The sequence below is a fragment of the Stigmatopora nigra genome, unplaced genomic scaffold (assembly GCF_051989575.1).
Source record: "Stigmatopora nigra isolate UIUO_SnigA unplaced genomic scaffold, RoL_Snig_1.1 HiC_scaffold_56, whole genome shotgun sequence".
Classification (NCBI taxonomy): Eukaryota; Metazoa; Chordata; class Actinopteri; order Syngnathiformes; family Syngnathidae; genus Stigmatopora; species Stigmatopora nigra.
Window position 1 is genome coordinate 7660 of NW_027551634.1, and position 27362 is coordinate 35021.

The 27362-nt window shown below is 37.2% G+C and overlaps 1 protein-coding gene across 2 annotated transcripts; it reads left to right on the forward strand.

The window, feature by feature from the left end:
- LOC144193063 (aldehyde dehydrogenase, mitochondrial-like) lies at window positions 1-27362 on the forward strand. 2 transcript variants are annotated; one of them, XM_077711900.1, is made up of 14 exons: window positions 43-202; window positions 1408-1538; window positions 1703-1807; window positions 6755-6895; window positions 7203-7282; window positions 8884-8995; window positions 12357-12485; window positions 13978-14091; window positions 16023-16125; window positions 17161-17345; window positions 20010-20174; window positions 20650-20807; window positions 22199-22313; window positions 26899-27362. In XM_077711900.1, the coding sequence occupies exons 4-14, from the start codon at window positions 6821-6823 to the stop codon at window positions 26929-26931; spliced, it is 1269 nt and encodes a 422-aa protein (XP_077568026.1). In that variant the 5' UTR covers window positions 43-202; window positions 1408-1538; window positions 1703-1807; window positions 6755-6820; the 3' UTR covers window positions 26932-27362. The 2 variants fall into 2 exon arrangements, with proteins under 2 accessions (XP_077568025.1, XP_077568026.1); XM_077711899.1 differs by lacking the exon at window positions 1408-1538 and having other exon boundaries at window positions 1-202.

A 27362-nucleotide genomic window follows, 5' to 3' on the forward strand; every position in this document is an offset into this window, starting at 1 on the left:
TGGTGATTTTTAAAGCGCTCTACAGGGACTGCGCACTTCTAATGCATTTTCGGATAACTCCAAGTGGCTCGTCACCTTATCCGAAATGCTCCGTGCGGTGATTTCTCGAACGCTTCCACGAGTGAAGGTTTTGTCGGGGTGTCGGTACTCTACGACGCCAATACCAGCACCAAACACCCAACCCGAAATCCACTTTAATAAGGTACATTGTTATGTCAATTTCTTCTGATCTGGACCGATACAGAGTAATTATGAGATTATTATTGCGAAACCTTTGTGAGTAACCTAATCGTGCGCACTATTATCAATAGCTACGAGGACGCTTCATTGAAGATATGTCTTGTGTAATCAATAGACTTAAGCGATTGAATAACCCAAACTATATACGTAAACGAAGCTCAAAGCGAACTGTTACTTTGGGGGGCTGGCTGTAGACAATCGGCAAATTTATCGCTCACCACTTTGTTGCAGTTTACTGAAGGGAGCTATTGAAAATGTCCCTTTTAATTTTGGCAGTAGCTCCGTAGCCAGTAACCGGTCAAACAGTCCCAGGGGCTATTTAGCAACCGGCTAAATAGACCCTGGGAATATTTGACCGGTTACTGGCTACGGAGCCACTGCCTTTAAATTTGATTATTGCTTGTACAGTCATACCTTGAGATACGAACTTAACGCGTTCCGGGACCGAGCTCTTATGTCGGTTTACTCGTATCTCAAATATTTAAACTTTCCTATAGAAATGAACTACATACAAAGTTACTCGCTCCCACCCTCTGGAAAAAAAACACAAAAAAAATGATATTACAGTTGGAAAACATTTATATTGGTTCTTATGTTGAAAGATAAACTGAGACATAATTCAGTATAACGTGGAATGCGCGGCGAGGGGAGAAAGAAAGAGACTTTTTGTATGGCAAGGCGCTTTTAACACTAACAGAAATGAACTTTGATTACGATACAGAAACACGTAAACGTTTTAATCTTACCTAAGACTAAACTTAATTCTAATTGTAATTTTTAATTGTAATTGTAGTTCCAATTCTATTTTCAATTCTACCTTTTCTTTTCCGGCTTGGCTCTTTTCCCCTCGTTTTCACCTTCACTTTTAGCTGGATTTTTAAAAGGAGGGTTGTTTGCTTTTGTCTCCCCTTCAAAATATGACAATGACGCACATAAATGTCCTCACACTAGGATAATGCACGACCACTTGCCAACTTGTCCGGGAAGGACTCCTCTCGCATTGGCCCCACACACGTACACCACTCATGTTTTTTGATTAGTTCGTGCTTAACATCGATTGACATCATACGCCTTTTCCTCGCACTACCCTTAATTGCACTTGCTTGCTTTGGACTAATTGTGTTTTCTTTAATTCTACACTGACTAATGCCCCAAAAAACACGGAAGAAATGCAACGCTCTGCCCAGTACTCCTAGATATCTTGACACGAGGGAAATGCGGCGAAAAAGACGGTGCACTGTTATAAGCAGTGTATCGCGTCTCGGCCATATGGCTGTCTCCTATGCTCGTATCTCAAGGTAAATATTTGCTCGGAATTTTACTCGTATCTCAAATTTCTCTGATTTTAGGGCACTTGTATGTCAAGGTATTACTATATTTTGTTTAGAGTGGGATATACACTATGAAAAGGTGCGTTTACTGAACAGCGTAAAACTCATTCACTTCTGCTTCATTCTTATAGCTGTTCATCAATAACGAGTGGCAAGATGCAACAAGTGGGAAAAGCTTCCCAACTGTAAACCCAGCAACAGGGGATGTCATCTGTCATGTGGCTGAGGCAAACGAAGTAGGCAAACACTGCTTTCTTTCAGTCAAGTCACTTTCTGCAGTAACAGGAACCAAAAGCAGAAAATAAGTAATATTATCAAAAACCTATTCAAGACCTAAATAGTTCTGAGGTGACAACACCATCACTAAAACAATTGTAATACTTTTATAGTCATGAATTCCTTCTGACAACCCAATTGTAAATTATACAACGTTGATGGTTCATCAACAAATTAACCAGGTGTACGATAAAATCACCACACAGCGCAAACATGATGGAATTAACATTTGCTTCCATTCATTTTCTGAGGTGTCCAATCCATTTGAACAAGGAATGGACAGCAACAAGAGTGTAGCACTCATGATGAGTGGCTGCCTTTGAATGATCATGTTTCACTGCTTTGCCATCCGATTGTTCGTAATCCTTCTAATTGAAATGAATTGAATCTCTATCGTCATTCATGTCAGGAAATGAGTTACTCATATATTCATTTTCAGTACCACATATCAACACGAGGGTTGCGTGGGTGCTGGAGACAATCCCAGCGAACTACAAGAAGGAGGCAGAGAACACCATGGTTCCAGCCAATGCTTGCTGACATATAGACAAAGCAACCTTTCACAGTGACACCCATGGAAAACTTTTTAGAGTGTCCAACCAGCGGAAGGAGTTAACAAAAAGAGAAAAAAAAGTAGATTGTGAAAAGACCATATTTTCTGAGCTCTAAATTGCAGTTTCCTTATAATTTGGGTGTGATTCGTGTGAAACTGTGAATTCACACTATATCCCACCTGTTATTTTTACTAAACCACAAAAGAGCGCTCTAGGCATGTGTGGATAATTTCAACATTGTCCGCAGGTGGACATTTTTTTTGTACAATCATACCTAAACTGTAGCAGTAAATGGATTCCAGGTTCTGCTGAAACAGGTAAACCGTGATGCGAGGAATGTGTTTTTATGGGTTCTATTTAATACTGATTGTACGACCCTCTTTGTACGATTTTAACTTACCCATTGCAATACTGTTCCCTAACAAGAACAATTGTTGAGAATTTAAAATGTTATAATAAATGAAATAAAAATTGTACTGTACTTTGTGATGATATGTGTATCCAAGGCTATCCATATGGCTAAAGTAGCTTCCACACACACACGATAGTCTTATTAGAAGACGTAATAACCATTTTTGCTGTCTTACTAAAAGTATTGGAAGTCGTCTTAACAACGGTAATCTCGTCTTTCTAGATAAAGCGAATGGCAGACTCATTTACCCTTAATTTGAGTGAAATGCCAGCCGAAGTGCTCGTTTTCTTAGCCAAATGAAGAAGTTGCAGCTTCTCAACGATTACATATATTTAGACATAGTTACAACCTTGGATAAAGCAAAATGCATTTCAGGCTAGCAGTGATTAATACACTCACAAAAGAAAGAGAAATCACAAAGAACAGTGTGAAACGATCCAAACTGCATGATAGATGGACACATTGTGGGGAGGAGCAACGCTAAAATATTTTGTAACATAGGCAAAGGAGTTGCCAGCATTGTTCGGTTTTTAGTCATTTATTTGTAATTTTTTACAGGCTGCCGTAGCTGACGCAGCAACAACAACCCCTCCTCTCGCGAAAATTTCTGCTCCCCTCTTTGCCCACTTTCACGGTGTCTTCAAGGACAGTTCGTAAACAAAACTTCAACATTAGAACCCGTTACAATATCTTAGATTCTGACTGAGTGCGGAGACTTGCTGTGAAACAGAGGTGCTCATTACTTCAATTGTGATTGACCAGTCCAGCTCTTGATAGATTTTTTGAGATCATGCAGCCAATGGTATTCTCTCACCACTCCTGCTTTGTGAGTAATGATCATGTTTTTAACACTATGAAATCCTGCTCATCTCATGGTAGAGGTACGGTTGGTTGTCATTAAGATATCGGTTGACAACCTGACACAATGGATGACCAAAATATAATGCAGCATAGAATGTATTTTTTTATACACATAGATTTTTTCATTTCAAGTTTACTTCAGTTTATATTTGCACTTCCTCTTAATCATGAAAAGTACTTAGTATATTAACCCTCACAAATGCCATGATCAATCACATAGTGTGATTAAAGCACCATAGAAAATAAACTATTTCACAGACCACTGTCAATATGAATAGAAAGTGATGCCACCGAACTCTCTCTGTTTTAATAGAACACTTTTAACAAATGATGAATAATACAGTTTTACCTCTACTTCAAAAAATATTTGGTTCCAGAACTTTATATGTAAATTATCTAATTCATTAATTCAGTCCTCACACAACTACCAACTAAACCCTTTAAAAATGGTCAAAGTGTCCCAAAAAAAACAGGGGGGGGGGGGATGCAAAGCTCCGCCCCGTGCTCGTAGACATATTTTATACACGAAAGAGATGTGGGAAGACGGTGCCATGGCCACCTGGCTTGCTCGCATCTGGAATTTTTTCTCGTATCTAGGGTGAATTATTCGATCGAAATTTTCATCGTATCTCAAGCATCTCGTAGGTTGATCTCCTCGTAGATGGAGGTACCACTGTATATGTTTTAGGGCATTGAATGGTAAACTGAAGGGCAATCAGGTTTTTTCTTTTACAGCTAGATTAGGGGTCTCAAACTCAATACCTGGGGGCCGCTAGAGGCAGAGTCTAGGTGAGACTGGGCCGCATCAGGATTTCCACAAGAAAAGATCTGGCAGTGCTTCTTTTCACATTGCTGAGTCACATTTGGCCTGAGGGGGGAAATAGTGGAGGCCCTCAGTAGAGGTTGAAGATGCTCATCAGTAAGCCTGGACCTGTACTTGGACTTATTGAAGTTCAAGGTGCAGAAGAGCTTCTCACAAGTATGTTTTCCCAAAAAGGCACATGGTCCGCTGGACCATTCGGGAAAGTTCAGGGAAGCTGGGGCTCAACTCTCTCAAAAATTGCCCACTTGGCTTTGAGTGCAAAGTTGCACTGCAGGTCAATGAGCTCCATTTGAAGCTCAGGAGGGGCATCTTGCACATCAAAGGAGAAGGGGTCCGCAAAAATTTGAAATGTGGCTGTGTGCCTTGAAGTCAGCAAATCTGTGATAAAATTCCTCCTGTAGCTTCGAAATGGCCTCAACATACTTCTCACCACTGAATGGTGTGCCTGCATCCACGAGAGCCTTGCATGCTGAGAAATGGCAAAGGTTTGCCTGAGAGAGCTGGGCTTTCCATAACACAAGTTTAGTACAGAATGCTCTCACGTTGTCATAGGCAGCACTGGCAAGTTGCCCCTGGCCTTGTAGCTTCTTGTTCAGTACATTAAGCTCATGTGTGATATCAACAAGAAAAGCTAAGTCCATGAGCCATTTGGGTTTCACTTAGCACAGGAACAGCATCCCCATCTATCTCCATGAAGTCTTTTACTTCTGCTCTCAACTCAAAAAATCTCTTCAACTCATTTCTCCTGCTCAGCCAACGTACCTCAGTGAAGTAGAGCACATCGCCATATTCTGACTCCATTTCCTCTAAAAATGCACGGTTGATGCATTTGAAGACAGACATCACATTGTCAAACTTCAGGCATCTGCTGCAAAGGGCCTGCTGATGGATAATGCAGTGCGGAGCTATGGCGTCCTCCACACTCTCCTCTTCCAGTTTTTTTAACAAGTGCTACCAACCCATTCTTCCTCCCTGTCATTGATGGGGCTCCATTGGTTGCTATTCCAACAAAGCTCTTCTATGGCAAACTGGCATTCTCAATGGCATCACACAGCTGGTGAAATATTTCCTGAGCGGTGGTCTGGCCATGCATTGGAATTACTGTGAACAACTCCTCCATCACTTCAAAATTGTCATCAACACCACGGACATATATTGCGAGCTGGGCAGTGTCTTTGATGTCTGTGGTCTCATCAAGAGCCACTGAATATACACTGAAACATTGTGCTTTCTCACACAGTTAATCATAAATGTCACTTGACAGGGCAGAAATGTGCTCTGCCACAGTGTTGGCAGAAATGCTGATGTGGTTGAACTAACTTTTCTTTTCTGGACAGACAATATGTGCAGCCTGTAATATGCACTTTTTCATAATTTCACCTACTGTGAATGGCTTTCCTGCTTTAGCAATCAACCCACAAACGGCATAGCTAACTTCGACTGCTGCATTACTGACTTTGGTAGCCTGCTCAACAAAGAAATATTGCACTCCCCACTTTTCTTGAAACTGTCTATGCTCATCACCGACCTTTCTCTTCACGGCAGGCTTTGAAAGATACATCTCTGGGGCTCTGTAATATGTGTTTCCACTTGGAATGAGTCTCGGGTTGAACTTTAACTTTCAGTCGCGCGGTTCTGTGGCGCATGCGCACTTTCGCTCTCCGATCGTATTGGATTACGGCAGTTCTCCGCATATCTCAAGTGTCATGTTAACGCACTTACTGTTAAGTTTCAGTTTCACTCGCAGAGATGGCTACAGACGCAGACACAGGCGGGATAACGGATCATAGTGCCTCATTCAGTTCTATACTGAGAGCAGCGAAGGACTGTGCGCGCTGAGCAGAGTGATCGGCTTCACGGCTTCTCCTCTGACCACTAACCTAGATTGTAATCCAGGATACTTTGCTCCTCTGCTTTAGGAAGTAATTTGACATCAAAACACAAACACAAAAATAGTCAATTTCTTCTACCCTCTCCTATATTCCGCCTCATATCGGCAGCTTGGGTTCATGTTCTTTGGATTTGTTCACAAAAAACATACGGTATCACCGGCGGGTTGCTTGAGCCTTTCCTAGCTGACTTTGGACAAAAGACAGTCTTAACCTGCATCCCTGCTTGCCCGTCAGTCCTTAAGTTGGTATTCTGCCAGTGGTAAATTGAGAATTCCGAAGATATAAATATGGTTAGTATTGCATTGTTATAGCTTGGTTAGTTTTCAATAGTGAAACTAATGAATGTGGTTTTATTTTCTGTCCAGGTGGATGTTGACAAGGCAGTGAAAGCAGCACGCAATGCCTTCAAATTGGGATCGCCATGGAGACGGATGGATGCCTCCCATCGTGGCCTGCTTCTCAGCCGTCTGGCTGATGCAATTGAGAGGGATTCTGCCTATCTTGCAGTCAGTTTTTATAAAAGACAGTCAAATACACGAGACCTGTTTTGTCTCTGTAACACATTACAAAAATCTGTAATGTTTTCCACACAGCATTTTGCGCTTAACCATTGATCCCTACAGAAACTTTGCCACACATCAAATGCTTTTAAGTCCAAAGTCTTTATTGACATATGCGATTGAAAAAGAGGAACAACATGTGTTGAACAAGTACTGATTAATTAAGTGTTTAAATATTTTTATTGGATCTTACTTCAATTGTTAAGTGTACAACATATATTTGGCTTTGATGAAATTGTGTTTGTTTTTATAGGAACTGGAGACCCTTGACAATGGGAAGCCATATGCTGTCTCATATACAGTGGATCTGCCCAATGTGGTCAAATGTCTCAGGTAACACACGAGTAACTGAAGGTTGGCATTATGTAGCCGAGGTGTTTTGGTCGTGATAAGGTTGAAGCGTTTCCTGTTACCGTTACTCCCCAAGACAAATTCATGGCTTTTTCTGAGTAATTTGGCACCCTAGGTAAGACGTTTATTAATTGGGTATTTGAACAATAGGGAGAGCTGTAGTAAATACACTGTCGTAAATGTTAGAATTTGTTTTAATCCTGATTCAAAGAAGCTAAGATTGTGGACACCTTGGATCTTCGAGTAATTTCCAGATGTGGGGTTTATGGCAAATAAATGTCGCCTCAGCCTCCTTGGTTCTTGTTTTTGGAACTATACAGACCGATGACCTGAGGCAGGGTGGGCAATTAATTCCACAAAGGGCTACAGTGGGTGCAGATTTTTGTTGCAACCTATAGAATAAAATTGGTTAAACTGTCTTTGTTGTATTGGTTGGAACAAAAACCTGCACCCACTGTGGCACTCGAGGACCGGATTGCTCACCTCTGACCTAAGGGGTACATAATCTTTGTAAAGGTAAATAAAAAATAAATAAATAAATAAATAAATAAATAAAAAGCGAGCATATATTGTGCCCCAAGGTTATTATGTGTAGACCCGCAGATTTTATGGTCAACCTTTGACTCACAGGTAGCCAGTGTAATGATTAACTGAGTGTGTATATGGTCTAATTTCCTTGTATTTATAAGGACTCTGGGAGCAGCATTGTGGATTACCTCCATCATCCTGACTGAATTTTTTTTTTTTGTTACGACCTGAATATTTGCTAGCCGCCTTGTGGTGTAGAGGTTCACTCGCCAGATCTCGGTGCGGACAGGCGCGGGTTTGATTCTCGCTTGCGGCATGATTGTGAGGGTGTATGATTGTTTGACTCTGTGCCCTACGGGCTGACTGACGACCGGTCTAGGGTGTAGTCTGCCTTTCGCCCGAAATCAGCTGGGTTAGGCTTCAACACTGCTTTTGAAGAGGTGCAGAAGGGAAGATGAACAAATGAAAATATGCTATTGAAACAATCAACTTTACTTTAACTGGATTGTGTTCCTTTACCCATTGAAGGCTCAGGGACCTAATTACAAGCACTACAATCTTAAGCCAATACGTCAGACAAGAATAATAGACCATTCTGTTTCCTGACCATCCTTTTGGCGCATTACTCATGGTTAGTGCATCAGCTTCACAGTTCTGGGGTCGCAGATTTGATTCTATCGGTCTTCACTCTGTAGTTTGCATGTTCTCCCTGGTCTTGTGTGGATTTTCTCTAGGTACTCTGGTTTCCTTCCATATTCCAAAAACATGCTGAATTTGCAGATGCAACAGTAAATTTCCCCTAGGTATGGTTGTGAGTGTGCATGGTTGTCCTTGTGCCCTGCGATCGGCTGCCCACCGATTCAGGGTGTCCTCCGCCTCTGGCCCGGAGTCAGCTGGGATAGGTTCCAGCATGGGTGTAAGCATGAACGATTTTCTGTCTCCTTGTGCCTTGCGATTGATTGACCATTTCCCTACAAAAAGTCACCACTGAAGAAAGAGCACTCATAATATATTTTTTCTTTTGTGCCCATTTGAAATAATTGCTATCTTCTCAGATACTATGCTGGCTGGGCTGATAAATGGGAAGGAAAGACCATTCCCATTGATGGAGATTATTTCTGCTACACCAGACATGAACCCATTGGAGTCTGTGGACAAATTATACCGGTAAGCTACAGATGAATTCAGTACAAATTCATTTGACATAAATGGTGAAAAGTAGGATATACTAGTCCATTCGAAGTGTAACAAAAAATGATCTGAATGATAGCGTGTTGATATGTAAGCGACTTGGAAGATTGGCTTATGCATTAGCCTAACTTTACCTTGAACCACAGTAACTCCTGAGAACCTCTTCAAGCACACGTGGGGAGAAAAAAAAAGTTTGACAAATCACGGATTCAGATTTTTCTACACAGAGTTTGCCCTTGTAATCCAGTGTTTTGATTATGGGGTTTGGTGCATGTGATTTCTTATAATAGAATACATTGGGGGTGATTATTGGTTAACATTATTGGTTTCATGGTGTTTCAGTCCTTCAACTGAAGCTGACTTACATAGCATTTCACACACTCAACAAACCATCCTATGAAGCACAATATAACCTATTTCTGGTTTGTTTACATCAATTGTTTCACTTTCCATTGACATTAATTCTATAGACGAATACTAACTAAAAGTACATAAAATGACTAAATATCAATGGTAGTCCTATATCATCATCATTAATTGTTTGCTAAGATGAGCCGGCAATGTGTTTCCCGAATACGGGATGATTAAAGTTATCCAATCCAATATATGCAGGCACTCTTTTCCTCTTTTTGCTGCCCAATAGAGTTGATTTAAACCCCAGCAACTATGGTACATGGTAACAATGTTTGACAATGTACCTTCTGTTACCTGACGCTGTACAGGTTTTGTGTTAAAGGCTTGTTTTCTCCATTATTTTCCCATTGAAATCCGTGTTATATTAAAGGTTGCTACATATACTTGTTCTATCTATATTTTTTTGATCGCCTTTACGCCTTCTCAACTGAAAGATACCTCAGGACATTTTTCTTGGTGTATGTTCTACCATGGTTGCTGTTTATAGCTTCCTACTGTTCCGTTAGTTTGTTTCATCATTGCTTGCAGTTCCTAATTAAAATTACATTCTACGGTCTTAATCACCTTAAAAAGCTGACCTCTTTAAAAATGTGGACACCTGGATCATTTCTTGTATGATTGTCTCTGGAAGTTACAACAATACAGTATTGTCATGTCTTTACACATTCTGTTCTCTAAGAATTAGCTTTCAAACTCCTCGAGGCCCATGGTGCCCTTTTGTGCAACATAATGTGCATTTGTAACTTCAAAAGGTTGCTGTAACTCCATAGTCAAAGAAGCACAATGTTTGAGGAACCGATTCTCCTTTCACAGTCACCATCTTAAGGCACAATAACAAGACTATTCTTGCTCTTGTGCTTTAGCATAACCACCTGTCTGCAGAGAGACAATCACAACATTTATTGATAGCTCTTGGGGTTGGATATTTTCCTATTTAATGTTCCTAAGCAGAATAGTTGAGTGCTTGTGATTGCATCAAACACATCCAGAACAATTTCTGGGCCTTTCATGAATTCCGGTACCTCCCTTTTGAAAATCTACACACGGAGGACAATTTACAAATTAGTGTGGCTTTTTTACAATAAAATCTAATTACTGTATATAAGATTTGGCGGCTTTTCCATCTCTTATGCTGGGGTTGAACGATTTCAGCGTGGTTAGTAGCTTTGTCACTTAACCTGAGTCTCTTGAAAATTTACCACATTGGGACATTTGAGTTCGATTCTGTAGCCAGTTCACTTCATAATAATAGTATTCTCACATTTGATGATTTTGACCCACACCTGTTCTCTGTATTGTATCTCAGTTCTAGCATTTCTACATCCTCTTATAAAAAGCAACTTTCTCTTCCTTACCCACAAGGGAGTGACTGCAAAAATAGGTACACAGTTACGTAAAGAACATGCACAATAATCATTGTATTATTTTTATTATACAGAGGAAAATTAAACTACTTTTGCACCCCTAAAACCATTTACAGTGCTGTGAAAAAGTATTTGCCCCCTTCCTGATTTCTGTGATTTTTTTCCATCACACACAGGTTTCATATCATCAAACCAATATAAGTATGACACAGAGACAACCCAAGGAAATGGATGTTATATAGTATTGTATTTTCCAAGGCACAAAAAAAATTACAAACTTGTCTGGCCCTCTGAGAAAAACAATTGCCCCCTGAACCTAATAATGGGTTGTGCGATAATTTGTGATGGCCTTTCACAACGCTATGGAGGAATCTTGGCCCACTCTTCTGTGCAGAATTGTTTCAATTCTGCAATATTAGAGGGTTTTCTAATATGAACAGCCAGTTTCAGATTACACAACCGCATTTCAATGGGATTTAAATCCAGATTTTCACTTGGCCACCCCAAAAACCTTAACTTTTTTTTGCCATTCAGAGGTGGACTGATTAGTGTGCTTTGGATCGTTTTCATGCTCCATGTTCCAAAGGTGCTTTAGGGCGAGCGCACAAACAGAGGGCTGTACGCTCTCCTTCAGAGCAGCAGTCATTCTTCCATCAATTCTAGCAACTCATTGTTGTCCTCAGGTAGCAAAGGAGCCCCAGACCATTACACTGCCATCATCATGGTTCACTGTTTGTATAGTGTCCTTTTGATGGAATGCTGTGCCATTTATTTTTGCCAAATGTAACGGGCTGCACGCCTTCTATTAAGTCCAACTTTTGACTCATCAGTCCACAGAATGTTATTGCAAAATTGTCGAGGATCATCAAGATGTTTTTTGACAAACGTAATACAAGCCTTTATATTCTTTTTGGATAGCAATGGTTTTTACCTTGGAACTCTGCAATGGATGCCATCTTTGGCCAGTGCTTTTCTTATGTAGTCATGAACTTTGACCTTAACTGAGGCCTGCAGTTCTTTGGATGTTTTTCTAAGTTCTTCTGTGAACTCCTGCATGAGTCGTCAATGTCGCACTCTTGGTGTAATTTTAACGGGCACTCAATGTTACTTTCCAAGTATGACTTGTTTTATTGAGTTTTCTTTCAAAGCTTAAAACTGGTTGACTTGAAATTTCAAGTTGAAGGTGTAGTGTTTCATTTGTTGTCCTTTCACTGTTTTTATTTAACTTTTTCAGTAAGCATTAAGCATTACAATAATTATCTCTCAGCTATTTCTGTCGCCAAACAGAACACACTAGCCACTACTTAGCTCACTTAAAATCTGCTAGAATTGTGAGATGTGGGAGCCTAACACACTATTTAAACTTTGGAACATTTTCAAAGACCAAAACCAGGATGTGCAAAAATGTCGCACTGTTCTGTGTGAAACGTAATCTTTTAGGTGGACTGTAAAGGCTTTGTTTTGAAACTGGAGTCATAATATTTGCAATGTGAGATCAAACCATTGAGAGGTCATGCAAAGTGGTAAAATTCTATTTGCTCTTCCTTTTCTCTTTGCAGTGGAACTTCCCCCTCTTGATGCTGGCGTGGAAACTTGGCCCCGCTCTTGCAACCGGTAACACTGTGGTGATGAAAGTCGCTGAGCAGACCCCGCTTACCGCTCTCTATGTATCCAACCTGATAAAAGAGGTACTTTGTCCATGTTGCAAACTATAACAATCTTTACTATGGAAAAAAAAGCTGTCACTTCACAGTATTCTGTTGGACTTGTTTAAGTAATTATTCATTTATTTTCTGAACTGCTTTCCTCAAAGGTTGTGGGGGTGCTGGAGCTTTTCATCCATTCATTCAATCAATGATTTTCGGAACCGTTTTATCCAAAATAGGGTCGCAAGGGCTGCTGGAGCCTTTCCCAGCTGACTTTGGGCCAGAGGCGGGGGTTATCCTGAATCAGTGGCCATCCGATCACAGGGCACGAGGAGACGGACAACCGTTCACTCTCACACTCATGCTTAAAGGCAAATTTTACTGTCCAGTCAGCCTACCATGCATATTTTTGGAGAGTTTGGTATTCGCTCATCCAGCTAGGTCTCCGTGAAGCACTTTATGCAGATGCTCCGACATTGTCCTTGTTGTCTGATAAGCGCTGTTAGCTCTTCCATCTTATTGGGGAGAGATCTTGCGTTCCCCATAATAATAGATGGAATGCTGGGTCTGAAGCATTTCTTTTTCTCCTGACATTTTCGTCCAGCTCTGCATCCTCTTCTCTTCCTCTTTAACTCCGCGGGGAGGTCCAGGGGAATCCAGGTGTTGCGTAGCGCTATCAGTTGATCCTTTGTGTAAAGCAGCGTAGGCATGGCTGAGTGGGTCAAAAAGTAGTGTCCAAAATTTGATGTTTGAATTTGAAAAGATAAACTAAACAAATAGATCAAAGACTGCCTCTTGCACAGCTTGAGTCTTGGACTAGTCTTGAAAGTGAAGTTTTAAAACATTAAAGTAGCGAATATAATATATAAAGTAAAATCTTAAGAGACAATAAAACATAAAAATAAAGGATTAAAAAAATCTGTAAAAAAGGTGTAAAAACACAGAATACGAGTGAGGGTTTAGGGAGCTATTGCAACAAGCAACTGCTTTGAACGGCGCTTATGATGAATTTTATGTGAATAAATGGAAATAACACCATAAAAAAATTGTGAAAATTTATTTTTTACCATGATTTTGAGAAAAAAAATCCACCATCAAGTGTAAAGGTTATTGAAGCACAATAACGTTTTTACATGTAGTTTATGATTTTTACGGTAATATTCTGGGAACAGCTCAGTCCCAGTGATAGACGGATGGATGGAAAGATTAAAATCTTAAAATAAAACAAACAAAAAGAATGCAGGGCCTTTACAAAAAAATAAAAATAAATCAAAATTGCCCTTAAATTATCATGATGTCACCAAAAGACGTGCCCTCCATTTTTCAGCATGTTTTCCATGTGTTGCAAATGCCACCCACTGCCATGTATGGAAAATGTGTACATTGTTGAACATTAATGATTCCATTTTCTTGATAATCATTGTGTGATATTATTCTTTGACTAAAGATGATAATGTTAAGACAAAATACAAACATGCTCAATTTTGTCTTATTTGTTTCAATAGTTTACTAAGAATGAACATTTTATTTTCAGGTGGGGTTTCCAGAAGGTGTGGTTAATATTTTGGCTGGCATGGGGCCTACAGCCGGTGCCGCTATCGCAAGACACATGGATGTTGATAAAGTGGCCTTTACAGGATCCACAGAGGTAGAAAAAGCCCTCCCTTCTTCCCAACTTTTCTCAATGATTCAAAAAAATAGAATGAAAAGCACAATATGCTAACTTATGTTACCTTGGTATTGTCAAAAAACAATGTCACTGACAAAATGTTTTTTCACGGCACGTCTCAAACTGCTGAGTGCAACAACATGTACCAATATGATATAATAGGGAATAAAGATTCTGTATGCCTTTTATATTGCGTGTTGAGAGGAAAGGTTTATTTGAAACATGGAAAGATTAATGATTCTTGATCATTTATGGTAGTATTAGATTGTTTGCTTTTCAGTTGTGACCTTCGGAAAAACGCTCTATCTAAAAGTGAGTCATTGTTTTATTAAACAGATCAAAGCTCTGGAAAGGTTTATTTGAAACAGGGAATGATTAATGATCCTTGGTCATTAATGGTAGTATTAGATTGTTTGCTTTTCAGTTGTGACCATTGCAAATTTGCTCTACAGATGCTCCCCTACTTATGAACATTCAACTTACGAACAAACGGTACATACGAACATGTCTGCAAATTGCGTTTGTCAAAAAATGTTCGTAAGTTCGATTTTGTATTTGAGTAGTGTTTCTTTCCGCCACTAATACCGACGCCTGGCGCTGAGAACTCAGCTCACCCAACATCCACATTTCTCTGCCCAGTATGTTGCAATGCGGAAGTGTGTGACGTATCTCCATTGCACAAAGAACCTTTTTCATTTCTATCATTAAATATCTAGTGCATCCATTATTCAATATGGTTGGTGAAAAACGAAAGGCTTCTAGTGAGGGAGGTGCAAGGAAGAGGCAAGCCATTTAATTTGAAATGAAAGTGGCAATAATAAAGAAGATTGATGCGCATGAGAAAGTGGTGAGCGTTGCACGGGAATACAACTTGAATCGTTCAACCGTCGGTACCATTTATAAACTGAAAGATCGAGCAGCAGGACCCAAATGTTGAACGTTGCACGAAGGTTGCAAATCAATTGAATGATGTCATACAGTGCTACCACATTTATGATGAAAAAAAAGAAGAAAACCGCAATCGTCATTAGATTGCTTCTTTCGGCCAGTTTCTAGTAAATCTCTCCATCTCTCTAATGTATGTATACAGTACTGTATGTATTGTCTCCATTTTATTAAATGTTTTTTTTTTCAGTACAAACCAATGCTGGTTACTTATACAAGCCTTACACATACAAATGCACTTATATAAACCTTCAATATACTTATATAGGCCTTAAACATAAATTATAATACAAAATATAGCACTGAATCAACTATAATTTGAACAATTTCAACTCATGAACAAGCGCTCGGAACCTAACTCATTCGTAAGTAGGGGAGTGTCTGTATATCTAAAAGTGAGTCATTGTTTTATTAAACAGATCAAAGCTCAGGAAAGGTTTATTTGAAACGGAAAGATTAATAATCCCTTGATTAGTTATGGTAGTATTAGATTGTTTGCTTTTCAGTCGTGACCATAGGAAAAATACTCTATATCTAAAAATGAGTCATTGTTTTATTAAACAGATCAAACTTCAGTTATAAATGCTTACTAATGTGTTATTGACATCCTGATATAGCCCCACTTGCATTTCATGGGAAAGTGTGTGCTGTCTAATCTAGATGTGAATATACATATTACATAAACTGCTGTAGGTTGGGAACAAACAAGAAAATGAATGTCACTCAACAAGACTGACTATGAAAAAATACAAACGTTCTAAAACTTTGACATTAATGCGTAATTTACAGTTTCGGTGAATTATCGGTTGTCTTTGATCCAAAAAGTCAATTTATTTAATAAAAATATTTTTGCCAATGTTCCATATTGACTTCTTGTTACCAAGGTATAGTCTAAATTCCCAACAATATTCAAGAAACGAGAGCTGTTACCGCAACAGATTGTTGTATGTTTTTTTTCCTGTCAGGTTGGTCATCTAATCCAACAGGCTTCAGGCAACAGTAATCTGAAAAAGGTCACTCTAGAACTTGGAGGAAAAAGTCCCAACATCATCATGTCTGATGCAAAAAGTAGGGTTTTATTGTTTTGGTTACAATGTTATCTTTTTTGGTTCATAGTCTATTTTAATTATAAAATGCACTCTTGTGTTGAAATTATTATGAAGTAGATGTTAAGCAAAGCTTTTGATCGTTGTTAAAACCTTTATCTTTCAGATTTATTTTTCTGGGGGGGGAGGGGCTTTCCTTATTTCTGTACATACAACTTAGGATGTTTTAGTTTACGCAAAAACTGCACATCAAGGTACTTAAGTAAACAGTATTTGTCAGCCTAAGCCCAGGATTCCTGTGGGTACTTGAAAAGCATTAAAGTATTGAATTATAATTAATGTAATTAAGGTCTACATTTTCTGTTAATTCATTGTTGGTGTTAAATTTTGACTATACATATACATAAATTAATTAATTCAAAATACTTTAAGTACTGTGGTACTCAGTGTAGTCCAATCAGCAAGAAATGAACTGCCAAAATTAGACCAGAAATGCGAAAAAGATCCAAGTTATGAAATTCCCTAAAAAATAAATGCATTGCCACGGATGCATTGATTCTCACTTTAGAACACCGTTACTCTCTCATCTCTTCGCTCTGATATCATGACAATAAAATTGTTCTTTTCAATTCAATTGGCTGTCTCACATCAACCACTATCCATTTTTCAAGGTTATCTCTTAAATACCTGTCCACCTCAGCTAAAGGCTCCCTTTATTAATGATTGCAATTCCCCTTAAGCGAACGCGGCACATTTTCACACACGATTTACTTTCCCGGGCCACACAAAATGATGTGGGGGGCCAGATTTGGCCCCCGGGCCGCCACTTTGACACAGGTGGTTTAGTTGGTAGTTGTGTGAGCACCGTGGAATGAATTAGTGAATTTACATATAAAGTACTGCTCTACTTGTGAAATTTTCAAGTTACGAAAAAAGTTCCGAAACCAATTAATTTCGAAAGGAGAGGTACAACTTAGACACATCAATCAAGATTTTTTTTAAATCATTTACTTTTTTCTTTTGTCAAATGATAACATTTTGTCTTTTTACTTCTCAGTGGAAGATGCTGTGGAACAGGCACACTTTGCTTTATTTTTCAACCAAGGCCAATGTTGTTGTGCTGGCTCCCGGACGTACGTTCAAGAAGATATCTACGAAGAGTTTGTAGAACGCAGTGCAGTGAGAGCTAACAGACGAGTTGTGGGAAACCCGTTTGATTTAAAGACTGAGCAGGGTCCTCAGGTGAGTTCTGGTTATGATTTTCTTGGGTTTTATTTCATATTACAAGTATTTACTGTATTTATAGAGGTTGTTAATAACATAAACATAATTGGGATATTAGTTATCTGTTATTTGTAGCAGTGTTCGGTAACTGTACAACAGCAGTCAAATTATAGGAAATGGGACAGTGTGAGACTGTTCTAGTGTGCTTTTATCCAACGGGTCCTTATGTAAGAGGAGTGTCGAGGCCAATGTTTTGTGTTTCTTTAAAGCTGCGACCAGGTTACAGTACAATATAGGCATTTTTAGAAAGATTACCTCACCTACCCTGAGCCAAAACTGCCCATTGAATTTAAGGACAGGTATTAAGTGATAGATCTGAAAATACAACTTCAGGAGCAGGTTAAGAAAGAGTGAGATCAGTTTAATAGCAAGTAGACATTTACATTTCATGCACGTCGGTGTGTGAATTGTAAGGATACTTAAGCATTTTTTAAACAGTTAGTCAACAGTCCTAGGAAGTACAATTAGAGCTCCCACCCCACAAAATACATTTAAGAAATGGCACTTGCAAGACAAAAAATACCTTTTAACTTGTATCGCAGGAGGTCGATACACAGTTAGAGCATTAACCAGTTGAGTTAAAGATCAGAATTGCTTGCCAGTTATTAAGAAAGAAAATGGTATAAGATCTACCGGTACTTGTTTAATTGAACTCCTTACAGGATGGTAGGCGTGACCGGACGTTTGGCCGCCGGTCTTTTGATCGCCGGTCTTTTGATCGCCGGTCTTTTGATCTCTTTTCGTCGCCGGTCAAATGGTGACAGAGAGTTTACTGTTGAAACCAGCTCTCAAAATTGTATTCATGAGAGAGAGTTTAATATCTAAATATCTACTGTGTTGAAGACGCCGTGCGCACGGCACGGTCTCTTACCAGATGTCGAACAGTAGCGCCTGGGTTCCCGCTTCGGCATATTGACCTCCAAGGCTCTTAGGACCAAATGATAGGTTAATTTATAATAATACTTTAATATAAATATTAAAACACTGCAGGCAGACATCTGATTCAATTATTGACATTTAATTAAATAGGCACATGGTGGATAGACTTATAAGTTAGAATACATCCAGACTTCCTCTCGGTCTCTGCACTATCCTCCCGAACAGTAATTTCTCGTACGGCTAAAAACAAACATTTATATGAATTTAAACAATCCCGCCTTCATTTGGTATGAAAATTACATAAAGAAGCGAGAAGTGCGTCACGATGTAGGAACACTATGCAAGTGTTTCTGGAAGTGATTGATATCCATCTGCTGGTATCAAGAGTCCTTGACGACTCTTCGCTGCAAACCGAGATCAACAGTCCTCGGAGCCCGGGACTGGGTGAGATGTCAGATCAACAGTCCTTGGAACGAGGACTAGGTGACTGGTTACGATCCTGAGTTCTCTTCAGACAATTTGAAGAATGCTTTCCTACAAAAATGATGAAATGCACATATAGATAGATAGATATAGATAGATATAGATAGATATAGATAGATATAGATAGATATAGATAGATATAGATAGATATAGATAGATATAGATAGATATAGATAGATATAGATAGATATAGATAGATATAGATAGATATAGATAGATATAGATAGATATAGATAGATATAGATAGATATAGATAGATATAGATAGATATAGATAGATATAGATAGATATTGATAGATATTGATAGATATAGATAGATATAGATAGATATAGATAGATATAGATAGATATAGATAGATATAGATAGATATAGATAGATATAGATAGATATAGATAGATATAGATAGATATAGATAGATATAGATAGATATAGATAGATATAGATAGATATAGATAGATATAGATAGATATAGATAGATATAGATAGATATAGATAGATATAGATAGATATAGATAGATATAGATAGATATAGATATAGATCTCTATCTCTATCTCTATCTCTATCTCTCTCTATCTCTCTATCTCTCTATCAGTGCTATCTATATCTATCAGTGCTATCTATATCTATCTATATCTATCTATATCTATCTATATCTATCTATATCTATCTATATCTATCTATATCTATCTATATCTATCTATATCTATCTATATCTATCTATATCTATCTATATCTATCTATATCTATCTATATCTATCTATATCTATCTATATCTATCTATATCTATCTATATCTATCTATATCTATCTATATCTATCTATATCTATCTATATCTATCTATATCTCTATACCTATAGGTATAGGTATAGGTATAAATATAAAAAAAATGTGTTGTACATAAAACTGATCACAGAAATAGTAACAATGTTCCAAAAACATTTAGTACCAGCTTTGTGGAACTTAAAAACACTTTTTCAACATCTGGAAAGCAATTTGAACAAATGAATAACTTTCACAGCAATTATCTTGTCTGCACGTACTAAAACACTAGCGGATAATACATGAACTACAAATTTTAAAGAAAATTCATTTTTTTTTATACAATGCCGCTTTCTTCCCCAAGCCGTACCAAACCACCACCAGACGGGCCGGATCCGGCCCGCGGGCCGTATGTTTGACACCACTGCCTTAGAGCAAGACAAAATATTGGAATCATTTGTTTCACATTTATGTTATGTTATGCTTCTTTGGGGTGTAGGTGGATGAAGAGCAGTTCAAAAAGATTTTGGGTTATATCAGCAGTGGGAAAAGGGAAGGCGCTAAACTGATGTGTGGAGGCGCCGCGGCTGCTGACAAGGGATATTTCATCCAACCTACTGTGTTTGGAGATGTTGACGACAACATGACTATTGCCCGGGAGGAGGTTTGTCACCACCTAATTTTCGCCCTAATACACTTTGTTTAAAAGTTTTATGAAATAGTTCAGTAAGTGACTTCAAAATGATAGCAAATCCATCTTGGTAATGAAATTAGGTCCTACTTCATCTTTCTTTCTCAGCTGCTTTGGCCCCGCCTACTAAAATTTCAGAGCAGATGACACCCAGTATAATAGTGGCATCATTTACATTTTTTGACATGGTCAAAGTTTCATAGCACCTTTAAGATAAACTTGAAGTGTTCTGTTTCAAATTTGGCATCTCTTTCTCTACCCTAAAAATCACTGATTGCTACTGGAGGGAATGCATTCGAAGCAGTGAACTGAGAGGGGTGGCAGTGAATGAACATTCCTCACAGCTAAAATGAAGTGGATGTCTATAAGAAATACACATCAACCCACACACAGCACAAGGTTAAATTGATGTTTCTTATGTGTCATTGAAAGTCTTTTTCCATGGCAGATCTTTGGTCCTGTAATGCAGATATTGAAGTTCAAAACAATCGAGGAGGTGGTAGAGAGAGCGAATGATTCTATATATGGTCTTGCTGCTGCCGTGTTCACCAAAGACATCGATAAGGCTAACTATATCTCCAATACCCTGCGCGCTGGAACAGTATGGTATGTGGGCAAAACTCTGTCATCTAATTGCTCATGAGGGAGATAATAACAGAGGCTATGCATCTATCTGGCAATGAGTGCTGGTTACAAATTTAGTCAAGCAAAAGGGAGCAATCTCTGGCCAAGTAGGTGTTATACCAAATATCACAGATCCCATCATCATTGTTGCGGGCCAATTTTCAGTTATGGTTTCTTTTAATGGGCCATTATGTCTATGACCTAGGGCTGCAATCATGAATTTATTAATCAACTGTTGGCATCTGAATTTATTTTTTGTGGTTGATCTAACTGAAAAACATTTTTTTTCCTTTTGTTAAAATCAGACATTTCTTTAATGTATTTACATTTTTCATTATACAAAATGGGAGGGTTGTAAATTTACTTGGTTTTGAATTTGATTTAAAAAACAAATGTTCTGATTTCTGTAGTCTACAATCTCTCCTCATTGGTGACTGAAAAAAGTGACTTGAAGGGGCGATATGTACGACTGGCGGCTGAAAATGGTACTGCAAGCACAAACTATTGAAGCACACAACTGCTGCTTTGAGTTGCAAGATAAGCACTTTGCAATAGAGAATCAGTGAGTTATCATACCAATCTTTCGTTGTCATTAAAAGCATACACAATTTTATTTTGCCAACCAAAATTAACATGCATACAGATATTTTGTCAATTGGCCCAAATTCTACATATTACTTGCATAAACATGCCAACTTTATTCAAAGTACATGCCAACTTTATTCAAAGTAACTGCAACTTTGGCTTCCATTGTTATTTATTTGCTTGCTTTTCAGTTATCTCAATTGTGCGAAGGCATCTCCATTGCCTCTTTTGTTTCCAAATTTGTCAAGACCCCTTTACCATTCGGAACAAGATTTTTTTGCTCTTAGTTTACATTGGTAATTATGACTGACAAAGACAGAACTGATCTTATAATTGGCTTATGGTAGAAGACTGCATATTAGTAAACACTGAATCAAACACATATTTTGTCACTTATACTTTTAAAATTGGAATATCTCCGCTTACATATTAAGAACCATGCTAATAAATGATAAATCTTACAAAATGCAAATTTACCAGGCCACAAATGATCTGGCCGAATCTGGCCCCATATTGTGAGTTTGACGTGCTCTAGACCGTTGTCATGCATTATATCAATTACTCATTTTATCAAGTATCTGATGGTTGAATCATTTATAGAACATGTTAATGCTTGCTGAATACATTAGCAGCACTAAAACAAAAATTCAGTTTGCTACATTAAGGCATCAAAAGTTCAGATACACCTATATGTATAATTCTGTTCAATTGTAGAGTGATCCACTTTGAAGAGAAAATAAAATTAGTTGGAATGGAACTTTTTATAATTGTCAGTTTTATTTCTGCAGGGTTAATTGTTATGACGTGTTTGGGGCCCAGGCTCCATTTGGAGGATACAAGGCTTCAGGAAATGGGAGAGAGTTGGGACAATATGGCCTAGACAACTACACGGAAGTCAAAACGGTAACTATTTCGACAAAACGTCATGTATACCGTATTTTCATTTATAAAGGCGCACTTGAAAGTCTTAAATATTCTCCAAAATAGACAGGACACCTTATCCAGGGCACCTTATCCAGTGCGCTTTATATATGGACCAATACTAAAATTGTTCTGACGTTAAATTTAAACAAATCAGTCAATAGGGTACACCATCTTCTACAGCTCTCACAACTACAGCAAGCAGCTCCCGACTCTACTATTTTTCCTGTTGAAAAAGTACTGCGCAGTGACTGCTGGGATATATAGTACTTTTGTCAATACACCCAGTATGACAGCGAGCACACTAATTTGGTGCTCATGGCCATTCCGGCTGTATCTACAAAAGAAATCCTGCCGCTAGATGTTGGTGTCAACAGAGCATTCAAAGCTAGACTGCTATCTCTGGAGATAGGGATAGGGAGATAGAGATATATTATATCATATATACAATATATATTATATACAGATTATATATATATATATATATATATATATATATATATATATATATATATATATATATATATATATATATATATATATATATATAGATAGATAGATAGATAGATAGATAGATAGATAGATAGATAGATAGATAGATAGATAGATAGATAGATAGATAGATAGATAGATAGATAGATAGATAGATAGATAGATAGATAGATAGATAGATAGATAGATAGATAGATAGATAGATAGATAGATAGATAGATAGATAGATAGATAGATAGATAGATAGATAGATAGATAGATAGATAGATAGATAGATAGATAGATAGATAGATAGATAGATAGATAGATAGATAGATAGATAGATAGATAGATAGATAGATAGATAGATAGATAGATAGATAGATAGATAGATAGATAGATAGATAGATAGATAGATAGATAGATAGATAGATAGATAGATAGATAGATAGATAGATAGATAGATAGATAGATAGATAGATAGATAGATAGATAGATAGATAGATAGATAGATAGATAGATAGATAGATAGATAGATAGATAGATAGATAGATAGATAGATAGATAGATAGATAGATAGATAGATAGATAGATAGATAGATAGATAGATAGATAGATAGATAGATAGATAGATAGATAGATAGATAGATAGATAGATAGATAGATAGATAGATAGATAGATAGATAGATAGATAGATAGATAGATAGATAGATAGATAGATAGATAGATAGATAGATAGATAGATAGATAGATAGATAGATAGATAGATAGATAGATAGATAGATAGATAGATAGATAGATAGATAGATAGATAGATAGATAGATAGATAGATAGATAGATAGATAGATAGATAGATAGATAGATAGATAGATAGATAGATAGATAGATAGATAGATAGATAGATAGATAGATAGATAGATAGATAGATAGATAGATAGATAGATAGATAGATAGATAGATAGATAGATAGATAGATAGATAGATAGATAGATAGATAGATAGATAGATAGATAGATAGATAGATAGATAGATAGATAGATAGATAGATAGATAGATAGATAGATAGATAGATAGATAGATAGATAGATAGATAGATAGATAGATAGATAGATAGATAGATAGATAGATAGATAGATAGATAGATAGATAGATAGATAGATAGATAGATAGATAGATAGATAGATAGATAGATAGATAGATAGATAGATAGATAGATAGATAGATAGATAGATAGATAGATAGATAGATAGATAGATAGATAGATAGATAGATAGATAGATAGATAGATAGATAGATAGATAGATAGATAGATAGATAGATAGATAGATAGATAGATAGATAGATAGATAGATAGATAGATAGATAGATAGATAGATAGATAGATAGATAGATAGATAGATAGATAGATAGATAGATAGATAGATAGATAGATAGATAGATAGATAGATAGATAGATAGATAGATAGATAGATAGATAGATAGATAGATAGATAGATAGATAGATAGATAGATAGATAGATAGATAGATAGATAGATAGATAGATAGATAGATAGATAGATAGATAGATAGATAGATAGATAGATAGATAGATAGATAGATAGATAGATAGATAGATAGATAGATAGATAGATAGATAGATAGATAGATAGATAGATAGATAGATAGATAGATAGATAGATAGATAGATAGATAGATAGATAGATAGATAGATAGATAGATAGATAGATAGATAGATAGATAGATAGATAGATAGATAGATAGATAGATAGATAGATAGATAGATAGATAGATAGATAGATAGATAGATAGATAGATAGATAGATAGATAGATAGATAGATAGATAGATAGATAGATAGATAGATAGATAGATAGATAGATAGATAGATAGATAGATAGATAGATAGATAGATAGATAGATAGATAGATAGATAGATAGATAGATAGATAGATAGATAGATAGATAGATAGATAGATAGATAGATAGATAGATAGATAGATAGATAGATAGATAGATAGATAGATAGATAGATAGATAGATAGATAGATAGATAGATAGATAGATAGATAGATAGATAGATAGATAGATAGATAGATAGATAGATAGATAGATAGATAGATAGATAGATAGATAGATAGATAGATAGATAGATAGATAGATAGATAGATAGATAGATAGATAGATAGATAGATAGATAGATAGATAGATAGATAGATAGATAGATAGATAGATAGATAGATAGATAGATAGATAGATAGATAGATAGATAGATAGATAGATGTATATATCTAGATGTGTATATGTGTATATGTGTATATGTGTATATGTGTATATGTGTATATGTGTATATGTGTATATGTGTATATGAATATATGAATATATGAATATCGAACTGCAACATGAGATTATGGCTACGTGAGGTGTACGTCAAGCGACCGGATTGCTTTTTTCACGGCTCGCCGTCACTTTTGATTTGCGACTCCATGCGTGCTCATCTCACATCAGCGGTAAAAAATCAAGTCACGAAAATGAACTCAGAGCTTGCCTTCATTCCCGGAGGCTTGACTCAAGAACTCCAACCACTGGACATCGGCCTCAACCGGGCTTTCAAAGCAAAGATGCGAGTGGCATGGGAATAGCGGATGGTAGCTGGCGAACACAGCATCACGAAGAGTGGAAAGCTGCTAGTCACGCTACGATTTGCGAATGGAATGTGGCCGCCTAGGCGAACATGTTTGCTTGCACGGTTGTTCGAGCTTTTGTCAAAGCTGGCATCATCTCCGTGGAGCCACATGGCAATGACGGTGACTCTGAGAACGAAGAGGGGACCCGATGTCATTTGGACAATTGTTTAATTCGGATCCAGAAAATGAAGACCGATGGATTTGTGGGTGACGCGAGTACATTGTAAAATGGCTAAATAAAGTACAATCGAACTCAGTTTTTCTTCGTTTGCCTTTTTAAAAACGTGTTTTTGCGTGTGCGTGAATGTTTAAGTTAGTGTATGTTTTGCCATGCCTGGCTACGTCTTTTTTAAAGGTGCGTCTTTTGTGTGCGCCAAATACAGAAAAAGCACTCGTTACTGACACTGCGGCTTAAAATGTGATGTGCCATATAGTCGTGAAAATACAGTACACTTCCCATAAAATGTTTGTAATTTTACTTGTATATACAGTGGTACTTTGACATCCGAGTGGCCAGACATACGAGCAATTCAAGATACGATTAAAATTTCGGGCAAATATTTATCTTGAGATACGAGACAACTTTTGATATACGAGCAGACAGCGGACGTGAGATGCTGTTCATAAGAACATCACGGGCACTGTCTCTCCCCGCAACTCCCTCTTTGTAATGTCACTGCGAGCATTGGGCGGAGCGTTGCATTTTTTCAGTGTTTTTTTTTCCCCGTTAGTCAGTGTGAATGGCGTGTATTCTACTTCTCGTTTGCAAGTGTCCGTACGTTATCCCATTGTGAGGACATTTGTGTGTATCATTTTGGGAATATTTTGAAGGGAATACAAACTCAAGATACCCTTGATATTGACTGAAAGTCAGTGTGGAGGCGGAGCAAAAAGAGCCAATCCGGGAGAGGAAAGGTATCAAAATGTCAAACAAAATTAGAATTAAGTTTAGTGTTAGGTTCAATTATACCTATTGAGTTTCTGCATTGTAATTCAAGTTCATTTAAATGTTTGTTTTGTTACGAGTGCATCTCTCGCCCCAATGCCCTTTGAAATTTTAGTACTATTAAACATTTTAGTAATATCAAACCACTGGTTATGTGTAACTTCATTAATGGATGGCGAATTAGAACAAATAAAACATTTGTTCCAATCCAATATACTGTTTTTGTTGATAAATTTGTTTTTAGTTCATTTCAATGGGTAACGTTCATTTGAGTTAGAAAATCAACATACAAGCTCAGTCCCAGAACAAATTAAGCTCGTATCTCGAGGTACCACTGCACTTGAGTTACATATACTGCAAGTAAACACACTTATGTCATTATTAATCCTTTAATAAGATAAACAAATGGCTATAATGCAACCTCTTGTAGCCTTCCTTCATTTCATTCATTTGTTTATTTCCAGGTGACCATGAAAGTCCCACAGAAGAATTCATAAACATCTACACGCCAAGAGAATGTTTTCTGTAATCATTATGGAATGTAATATTGGGGTGGACTTTACAATTCCAGTAATCTATGCTGTTTGTATGGGTTGATATTTTACACATTGATTTGACAAATTCAGTCAAATGGTTGATCTTCATACATTTTAAAATAAAATTACCTAGCCTTTGGTCACTGAGGATATATTCCTGAATATGCATTTGTATGCTTTGGCTAGATTCATCCAGCCCAATTTCAGAGAGTAATGATAATGGAAAGAGAAACACTTTGGAAAATTTGGAGCTCAAATATCAGTTTTTTAAAATGCCATGCAAAATCTTAATCTGCATACAGTCTGCTCTAATTACAATGGCATGGCAAACATTTGCAATTGGTTATTTTGGTCTAAAATAATGTCTGTTCAATAAAATTATTGCTGAGGTA

What these genes read in the sequence shown, in the direction of transcription:
- LOC144193063 (XM_077711899.1), top strand. Translation starts at nt 86, where the DNA reads ATGCTCCGTGCGGTGATTTCTCGAACGCTTCCACGAGTGAAGGTTTTG. An exon ending in CCGAAATCCACTTTAATAAG is followed by an intron (nt 203 to 1,702) that starts GTACATTGTTAT and finishes TCATTCTTATAG; the next exon opens with CTGTTCATCAATAACGAGTG. An exon ending in CCTTTACAGGATCCACAGAG is followed by an intron (nt 14,092 to 16,022) that starts GTAGAAAAAGCC and finishes TTTTCCTGTCAG; the next exon opens with GTTGGTCATCTAATCCAACA.